The 10,326-nt window shown below is 36.0% G+C and overlaps 1 protein-coding gene across 6 annotated transcripts in view; it reads right to left on the bottom strand.

The window, feature by feature from the left end:
* Positions 1-1,305: 1,305 nt before the first annotated feature.
* The window catches only part of TBC1D12 (TBC1 domain family member 12), a 40,136-nt gene continuing 31,115 nt past the window's right edge, over positions 1,306-10,326 (bottom strand). For all 6 annotated transcript variants that reach the window (XM_064430862.1, XM_064430861.1, XM_064430859.1 and 3 more), the window contains 9 exons: positions 9,205-9,322; positions 8,757-8,863; positions 8,061-8,141; positions 6,452-6,546; positions 5,677-5,748; positions 3,709-3,837; positions 3,283-3,392; positions 1,895-2,153; positions 1,306-1,670 (listed from right to left, as the gene is read on the bottom strand). In XM_064430862.1, the coding sequence (XP_064286932.1) occupies positions 1,602-1,670; positions 1,895-2,153; positions 3,283-3,392; positions 3,709-3,837; positions 5,677-5,748; positions 6,452-6,546; positions 8,061-8,141; positions 8,757-8,863; positions 9,205-9,322 (1,040 nt within the window). In that variant the 3' untranslated portion in view covers positions 1,306-1,601. The remainder of the gene's footprint in view (positions 1,671-1,894; positions 2,154-3,282; positions 3,393-3,708; positions 3,838-5,676; positions 5,749-6,451; positions 6,547-8,060; positions 8,142-8,756; positions 8,864-9,204; positions 9,323-10,326) is intronic.

Below are 10,326 nucleotides of genomic sequence, written 5' to 3'. Positions count from 1 at the left end.
AGTTTTATTTACACGGGAATCGGTACTAGTGGTCTTAAAGGAAGGCTTGATCCTTCTATTTACAGTTATATACAGATTTATAGTTGAAAAGTAAGAAAACTGTACAAGATAACACAAAAATATAAGACAAATTGGATCCAATTAAAGTAGTGAATACATAAGTTAAGAAAAATCGGACATTTACATTTCAAATTGTAATGTTATGAGTAGCATATATGTAGATTTTAAACCAGATAGCAACGCAAGTTACACCACACTAATCTTTACCCCGATTATGCAGACTCTGCTTTTAAAACACCAGACAACTGGAAGCCTCCTGCACTTAAAAATACATAATGGTAGTTTTTACTTGATTTCCAGAGGGACCAGTTACAAAAAACCCACATGTAAGGAATTTATTTACATTAAATATTAGCAAAAAAATGGATCAAGAGAGTGCAAGTGCTCCCCACCTGCAGTGCTATCCATTTTAAATTTCTGTCCCCTACAACCACAGGTTGTTGTACAGCATCTTCAAGAACAGGAAATGTTTGAAAATATTTGCCGTGACACATACAGCATGACCTTATGTCTCACAGTTAAAAGATGTTAGAGAATTATCACTTAACAGATGCTTTTTGGATTTCAGTATTGCACACTAATAAAAAGACAGTTTCAAAAACAATTCTGTGTCTGCATTATTTCCAAGTGTTAAAAGTGGCTGCTTCTTTGAGAACACAAAAGCCTTTAGATAGCCTTGTCATTTTCTAGTGTTCACCATTACATACAAGTATTTTTTAGTTGGAAATGGCTCAACAATATAAAACTTCTGGTGGCAAAACCCTTTCACAGAATACCCACTCCATTTACTCCACAATCAATACACCAAAACAAATGCTTAAACACCACTTGCTTTGAAAGCTGTACAGTGAAAATAGCAGCCCTGTTCTTACCACTGTTTATAATTCAGATTATTGTTGCTCTATGTTTGGGCACAATATGTCTACAGTTCCTGAGTTAATTACATTTGCCCAGACTGAAGAATGAAGCTGCAACTTAAAAAAAAAAAAACACCAAACAAGTAAATAAGAAAATACCCCTTCCCAAATCTTAACCACCTTGCACATAAACATACCAAACCACTTTATTTGGTCCTCTATACTTGCAAATTGTTAATTTTGGAGGTAATGTTTGTACCAAAGCATTTGGTTTGGATAGCAGTTTTGGGGCCTTAAGATTTAGCATTTCCCTCATCCCCTCCAAAAAGTGCCTTTGTGGTATTTTTAAAAACAGTTATGCCTCAAAAATTTGTTTAAAGTACCAACAGAAGTTATTACAAATGTTTATTGCATTGAGCTGATTCTTTTAAAGTATTAAATATGAACTCCCCGCTTCTCAGTTTCATAGGTTTTAGTATCCTGTGTGAAATCAGATCTTCCCATGGCAAAAACTAATACTGGCAAAAGGGTGAAGATTTCATCAGTTCATTACTCCACTGAGAGCTGTGTCTTTTCTCCATTTCATTTTCACATTTTCTATAGTGCTTTTTCTACACAGAAGTGATGTGAAGACTTCTCTGTCATCAAGTGGTTTTCCACGTTTCCAATGGACCTCACTCAACATTAGCTTTTCGGCGCCGGGCTATGGTTCTTGTCCCCTTCTTTGTTGTCCTTCATCAGTGAGGCAAACACCTGGAAAAGTAAATCATTTAATAAAGACTGCCAGTGTTATAATAATATCAATATTAATTGCCACAATATTAGCATGGAGATAAATTTCTAGAATGAGACACTAGAAAGGAAGTGCCCACTGCTCAGAGGAGTCAGACAAGCAGCTTAAATAACCATGAAGAGAAGTTCCCCATATATTCATGTGCTGACATGTCAGATTTGATATATATTTCCAAGAAACTCACCTGTGCCCATTTTTTGTTACTATTCTGCATCTGAATAGCTGCAATACAACTAAAAAGCTTTTCTGATGTAATATCTTCTGGAAGTTTTGTTAGAAACTGTGCTATATGAATAAAGTCCATCTGTAGGAGAATATCTTCATATAACCGAAGGATTCCTAATCCTGTCCTAAACAAGAATTCTTCTCCATCTCTACAGAAAACATCCCAGACACGACAGGCCAGATCAAGTGGCAATGACTTGCTGTAGAGTGTAAAAATCCTACAAATGAGTCAAAAACAAACAAAAAGAAAGAGTTATAACTTATTTCAGAAAAATGAAAAGACAACTTCCTTTAAACCTCAGTTACATTAGTTCAGAGTAAGCAGATGACGAGTTATTTTACACAATTTTTTTCCCTATTTCAATGATCCACAAGTCTCCAGTTCTTGAAGTCAGAACTTGTACTCTGAAACCCATCTCTTTTGATGCCACAGGAAATCCTCCATTTGAATGCCATCTCCTTTAGAAAGCTCTGGCTAGAAAAGTGACAAATCTCTTCATACTCAAGAGTGTGATACACACATAAGAACTTAAGCAACAAAGATCACAGCTGTGTGACTCAACCTTTCCCATTTAAGCCATACAGTTTAACAGCTCTGTTCATCATTTGTTTCCTAAACTAAATCTAAAGCCACAACTAATCTCAATAGAGGGCTACATCCCATTAATATACTAATGATAAATCAACAGCTACACTTCTGTGATACATTTCTGAATTTTTCATGTTAAAAGGAAAAAAACTAATAATATTCCTAGATGAAGCTCATCCTTATGCACACAAACAGATATTCTGTTTTTGACAGCACTACCACACTTCAAGGGTGCCTGCACTACTGCCTTCCATTACAGACACACAGAGCTTGCTACTCTCTGCTTTAGAACATTCCTTACTATTCCTTACTAAATTGTTCACTGCATTTTCAAGTTTATCCCTTTTCAAATCAGGTCTTAAATTTCGTCCTCCCTCTGCTTTAAGGTCTCTAATCCTATAGTCATGCTTCCTTCAGTAGATGATTATGCTCAATTCATCAAGTCACTTACAATAGCACACCATACTGCTATGGTTAGTAGCCTCCTCTCCCCTACTTATGTCATGTAACTGCAGGAAGGAAAAAAATGAACACACAGAACACTCCTGTTTGTCTCATTTTTTAACTGAATACATCCCTTTTAATAAAGCTTGAAGCTTGCCAGAGGAACTGCAGTTACACATAACAGTTCATCGTGATTTCACAAGACCTACTGAATGTCTTTTTTATGCTTTATTTCCAGTGTTGAAAGACCTATAGCAAAGTAGAAAGTGTTCCAACAGTTCTAAGGTTAGGTTTGCTATGTTCTATGAACTCACCAGTCTATCAAATATATGTCTGGAGTAAGACTGTATGATTTGAAATGAAGAAACAATTTAGGAAGATTTTCTTCAAAAAATACTTCAAAGGCTGCAAAGTATTTCAGCATCTGTAGGAATAGTAAAGCACATCATAAGCAGTCATCAAAAGAATGTTTGGTTGTAAACCAACACAAACCCCACCAAGAACTGATGTCAAGACAGCACAATGTGACTCCTTAGGCTAAGTAAAATGATTAAATGTTTCTAGAGGAGAAATCAAAACATGAGAATGAGTTCTATGGATTAGCACCTGGTATTCTCAGTTTTGTAATCACAGGTTAAAGTTCTCCATTATTCAATAGGACAAAAGGAAGTCATCAATAAAACAACTATGCTTCAAGTAAAAGAACGTTAATGTCCAAAACCAGAAAACTCTGTGCATACCATGCTGTGATCCACACGGAAAAAGGCCAGCTGGCATGGCTTGTTTAGAAGGTTAGCAAAGGCAATGAAAGCATCTGCCTCTTCCAGATTGAGAATGAGCACAGCAGCAATGAAGGACATCCCTTGTACCTTCAAGTGGGAAAAGCATCGGGCAAATAAAGGTGAGTGGGTTCAGTAGATCTTACATCTTTGGAAATGGAAATATTTACAGTTTGCAATTTATCAAGTACTATTGCATAACATTTCCAGATGAATAGAAACAACGTGGATAAATTATTTTTATGCATGCAATCAATTTGATTCCAGCAGTTCAGACACTCTGGGAGGTCTCAGGATCACAAGTCCTCAGGACTTGAAATACAAGAAAGTTAAAACCACACAGAGTGAATGCAGAGCTCATGAGAAACAAAACCTGGCCTCAAGTTCATTGTTAAACTATGGGAAAAGCAGTCATGGAGAAAAACTTCACATATGGGACAGTTTAGACCCAGACAGATACATTGGAACTGAGACAAAATTCTGTTTCAGAACAGTCAATACATGTCTTTCCACTTGCCAAACCATAATTTTTCACATATATAAAATTACTTCTAGGTGGTTAGCTGCAGTGCAAGTTTACATTTTTCCACCATTACTATCCCAAAAACACTTTAGCCTGCAATTAAAGAGCACGATTCTTGTATTTAAGTGATGATCTGAATACTCATTATGATAACAATAATTCTACCAATTTCAATTGCAATCATCTTTATTCCACTCTCTCTAAACATTTATGCTGCCTGTTCCCGTTTAAAAAAACCCTCGCAGTCAGCATTTTAACCAACTAAGGAAAAGAGTATTGATATGCATCAGAAACAGTTGATCAGCTTTCCATTTCAGGGGGATAAATAGGTGTGGAAATAAGATTACATTACATTTACTACCACATTAACATTCAAAGAATGTGATAAGAAATATGAAAACTAGCTATATTTCTAATGGAAAAGAGAAGACTTATCCACGAAAAATTACTTATTTGCCTTTTGAAACTCCACCCTGGGAACAAGCAGTCTCAGAACCTGCAGAGTTTGTAATCTCACTTAAAAAATATGGGAGAGACTCCAAAAATGAGGTCACAAGATGACAGAATTCAGGCCTAAAAGCATTTGAACATGAAAAACCGACCAGTTATTTATGCAGAGTCCCAAGTATATCTGATTTAGAGAGGAAGACACACCCTGTGCTAAATAATGCTTTGTTGCATGGATGAGACTTAAAACTTTTCAAGTGTTTTGAAACACGAAGCATTAGAGCTTGTGAAAGATGTTCCTAGGTACCCCCAGGAACAAAGGCAAAAATTACTGTTCATTATTTAAATGCTTCTGTAAGCTAACACCATTCAGAGAGATGTTAGGTTTAGTTGGTTTGTCCAGGGGTTTTTGACAGTTTTTTTAATGAGGTTTTTTTTGCTTGTTTTTAAACACAGTAATGTTCATTGGAAACTGTCTTTTCTTCACTGAACTCAGAGAGAATGATTATTCTGTGATTGAATGATTATTCTGTATCAGCAAGACACTAAGAAGGAATTTCTGGATTTTAGGACGTGCAGTAGTGAAGCAGGGAGTATCACCATGGAAATGGCAACAGGGGAAGAAAAAGTAAGACAGAACAAGTGAGGTGATAACTGGAAGTCCACTAACACCTTATGGGGTTTTTGTCTGTCAGAGCTATAATGTCTTATGAACACACCCATTTAAAATTTTCCATGCAATCCAGATACTCAACACTGACATTCCATACATTTTCAGCTATTTAACTGTCTCTAAGAACTACCATCATTGTGACTGCTATGAAATAAGTGCCAAAGTTTAATTATTTTTTAAGTGCTTGCAACATAACGTTTAGAACACCTGTTTATTCAATATACTTTAATACATGACATCTTAGGCTTATTTGTCATGTTAGAAACATTTTACAGCAAATACTTACATATCCCACGTCTGGTCTGTAACATGTATATGCTCCCAAAACACTATGCAGGAGATCATGATAAGGACCACCCTAATAAAAGGAGAGGGTAGAAGGAGAAAAGAAATATTTATTTTCAAAAAAATCCAGGAAAGGAACAAGCTGATATTTTAAGATGCAAGTAAGCTAGTGAATTGTTGCTTTATTCACATTTAGAGTAATACTATTTTTTACTGCAAGTATTACCATAAATGCTTTTGAGATGTTAAAAGAAAAGTAACAATAATCCCATTAAATAATTCAGCAGAAATCAGTACATAATAGAAAATGAGGATATCTGGTACAGATCCAAGGTTGGACTTCCCTTTTCAGAGACAATGGATATTTTAATTCTTAGTAGCACAAGTTACTGTATAACAATATTGCATGTTATTTTATCTACATGTATACACATATTATAGCTATATAAAAACCATAAAGCCTGAAAAGGTGTACCAGAATGCATCAAGATTTCTGTAGCAGTGAGAATACTCTAATTTCTGCCTGTAGTTTCATAATAGGAATTGACAGGAATCAATTCATTAATAAGAATCTAATTAATAGGAATCTTATACAATTTTCCAAGGAGAAAAAAACCTCATAGTCCATCACTAAGTGTCTCTACTTCATTCTCATTTTAAAACATTTAAGAAGTCCAAACAACTTCTAAAAACTCTTCCATATTTGGCCAGTTATGTTTCTTGTTTAACTATTCAGAATTTTAAAGCTGTCATAACTAAAGTTAAAGGCATCTCACCTTCTGGAAAATATACAGGGATGGAAATGTGCGTGATATATCCAACTTAATTAGCTCCAGACTGGCCTCACGATCAGCAACAGATGCACCTGCATCTGCAAGCAAAACCAACACTTATTAAAGCTGATAAATTCTACAAACTTCAGAACAAAAACTCCTGTAGGCACATAAAGACAAGGAAGGCAGCATTCATCCAAGAACTTCCAGAAGAAATTCTGCTAGCCCTTGAATTATCTCTGCCCAATCCTCTCCACAGGGACATGATAAAACCACTAGTGATAATGTGGGAAAAAAGACAGGTAAAATATTTGGGGAAAAGGCTCTTTCAGAGGGTTTAAATCAGACAAGATTTGCAGCTGGAAAGCAAAGATGACAATTTGATGAACAGGCCAAACAGAACCTGCTCTGCTGAAGCTTGGAAAGCAGCATTTCATTGCAGTCTTCCTAAAACTATCATAGTTGGTCTTCCAGACTTTGCTACCAAAAATTAGTAATAAGCACTGTCAGCTTGCTTGCTTTTCAGAGATGAAAATTCCATCACTCTTCAGTTTTCCCTGATTACTCCATTTCCCAGGACATCTGGCACAATTAAAACAGCTCCTTCTCCCTTCATCCCCATCCAGAACTATTACATCTCAAAAAAACAGATTACCTAAACTTTCCCCCAAAGACAGCCCAACCCCCCACAACAAAAGAACAAGCAACCATCACTCCACAGACCAAGGGGAATTGAAAACATGTTTTCCAAGGATAAGCATATTTACAGTCATGTACACACAGAATTTTTTATAAATTGTTTGTCTCAAGACAACCTTTAGATGAGTCACAGGGCTATCCCTAAGGAAGACCCAAATAATTTACAGTCAAAGTAGGCAATTAGTCAGGACTGGCTATGGCAAGCACAAACAACTAAAGTAATGGAAAAGACACTATCACAGGGCAGCATTTTAAAAATTATCAGTCAACAGCACAAAGAGTTAACCTTTATAACGAGGAGACATCCAACATTAAAAACATCACTGATACTATTTTTAACAGAAAGAACATCCACAGGAGACAGCAATATGCCAGTGAAAAAACTGCATTTGACAAAAGAGTGCTAACATCCCCACTTAACAGATCTGGAGGGAAAGGCCATCTGGGCAGGCAAGGAAATACAAGTGGGATCTGAAATGTGTCATGTTTTGTATTTTTCACCTCTCAGTTTCAGAACCAAAAAACAGAGGATATTATTTTTTCTTTCCCAAAAATACCAACTGAGGAGAGCCCATCTAAGAAGAGCTAAGCAAGAGCATGTATTGTAATTGAGTTTTCTGTTTCTTTTTGTATTTCATCTAATATTTTCATGAGAGCTGAGTCTTGATATTTCAAAGGAAACATTAATTTGAAAGTAGCACATGCAATATTTTAACCTGTCTTTTACTGATCCAGTAAGTACTGCCAAGCCCCTTGCTCACTGACTTGTTAAAAGACAGCAAACATTTAAGTAGGGAATGACTTTGAGAATTTTAACAAGCGTTATTAATGCTGAAATTGCAGAGGAACTTGTGAGACTTCCTGGCTTTGTAAAAGTGAATAGGAGGCTGTAGAGCACTTGGGAGAATCTCACCTTCTATTTCATTCTCAGTACTTGTCTCACTGAAGCTTTTCCATCGTTCCTTAGCTCTTGACAAGAAAATTTCATAAAGTTCTGCAAGAAAGCAAAACAAAACCAATAACCAAAAAGGAAGTAGTAAGAAAAGCACCCATCCAAGACAAAAGCATGCTAAGCATTCTTGGCCTTGGTTACTTGGTTTCATCACTGGGGGCAGGAGTCTATTAGATGGTTACCACTATACACAGTTTTATAGTGTGCACTCTATTTATTGTACTTCCTGCTGTGAACATGCAAATTATGACAGGGAAATCATGCCTCACATAATTCAGATTTGTATTTTTGTGAATAAAATGCTTACAATTCATCAATCATTAGTTATAAAATAAAGCAATTCCGCTTTTCACCCCCTTAAGAAAGCAAAGCTACAAATTCTTAATTTTAAACATAAAAATTATTTTCTGGGGGGAAGCATTACCTTAATTCTTAAAGTACTAAATGTTTTTGTAAGCAGGTTTTGAACCTTGTTTCCATAATTTATGAGGCTATGATACCTAATTGTAAAACACAATTGCTCCTAAGCTTGCAAAATGTGTTTCTTCAGAAAGAAATATACCCTGATTTTTATTTTTTTTTAAACAAAAGTTTACATTTTTCTTTGAAAATAATCAACTTAATTTAGCATTAACATGTGATCTTTCAGACACATACCAGGAGTGATGTTTAATTCATTTCCCACAGCTAGACTCCAAACCTTCCCACGTACACTTGGGGGCAATCCCTGCCACCACAGCTCTCGAACTCTTCGGGTAGCACGCCTAATACACAGAAGCAGGGAGAAGAAAAAAAGGCACATATTGCACATCCTCTTTTCTAAAATCACTGGGCAATTTACAAGCAAAATAACATACTGTTTACCAAATCAATATTCAAAGATCTCTGTTGATGCTAAAGCCCCATTAAAAACATTCAGCCCCCCAAACATTCAGCTCCCAGAAAGCACATTTCATGTTGCTCTGTAATGACCTCACATTATATCATGGCAACAAAAACTGACTTCTTGACAACACAGAAAAGGAAAATAAGGTATGTGGGTCCTCAGTTTCCAGAGGAGAAACAAGCCACGCTTGCCTCATTTATACAGCAGAACTTTACTTACATGCCTTCCCAGTTAGGTAGTATTTCATTGACCCAAATCACCATAGCACTAGCGATATTCTCTTCTTGCTTGAAACGCTCTCTCATTATTTTTTTCCTTTTATGTGCTTCTTTAATTTCTGTTAGGCATAACATGTTGATAATTCTGTATTAGTGTATACAAATTATTAGGTAAATTATTCAGCTACTACCCAAGTATTTAGATGTCTAAAAGATAGAGGGTAAATTACTGTTGCATGTACTATTTCTGTTGATTGTAGGCGTATTTCTCTGGACACTTTTTAATTTAAGCTAAGTTGTTCAAATACAGTGATTTAGACAAGGAAAAATCAGGCTAGAAAACTCAGATAATTCTCTTTTGCAGTACACAGGATAACTAATAAGCAAGCACATCATCAGCGCTCTTTTTCCACTCATGATTTTCATACCTTATTTTATCTGAGCCTTATGCATTCATTAGACTAATCAGCAATATTTATGCATAATTTTATTATTTAAAAGTGCAATTCTACATCCATTTTAAAATTATTCAAATTTTACTGAAGCTTCCACCTAAAAGGATTCTGTATTTTCTTTTCTGGAAACAGGACCTAAAGACCTAAGACAAAGTCACAATGCTGGACAAGAGAACAATGTCCTGCCTTCTGTTAAAAAAAGATCGTTTGCAGATTCCTCTTATCAAAAAGGCAAAAAGAAGGACAGACCAATGCTCTCCTGACATCACTTAGAACCACTGTGAAATTGCAAGACATTTTCTATTTAAGCATGCATTGGTCACATCAAGAGAGTAAACATGCCCTCCCTGGCAAACAGACATGGCTGAGCAGCTTCATCAAGTTTGTACTGAAGCTTTGAGTGTGTAGCAACAGTTAATAAACCAGGGCACACACATGGAAACACCACACATGGCTGAACCTCCAAAGATGCTGTTACTCAAGAACACAGACCACAGATCACAACAAGATACACACCACAAGAGCAGAGTGAAATGCATTGTCAAATGCCGTGGGTTTCTTATTGCATCTTTCAAAGTAAGCTGCCACGGATCCATAGATGATCAACCAGTTCAGAAGCTTGTATCTCTGACACTAGCCCAAGTAAAACATGCAGCACAGATTCTTAA

Source organism: Passer domesticus, chromosome 8, assembly GCF_036417665.1.
Source record: "Passer domesticus isolate bPasDom1 chromosome 8, bPasDom1.hap1, whole genome shotgun sequence".
Lineage (NCBI taxonomy): Eukaryota > Metazoa > Chordata > Aves > Passeriformes > Passeridae > Passer > Passer domesticus.
The sequence above is the reverse complement of the archived record's forward strand: the minus strand, read 5'-3'. Positions and strand labels throughout refer to the sequence as shown.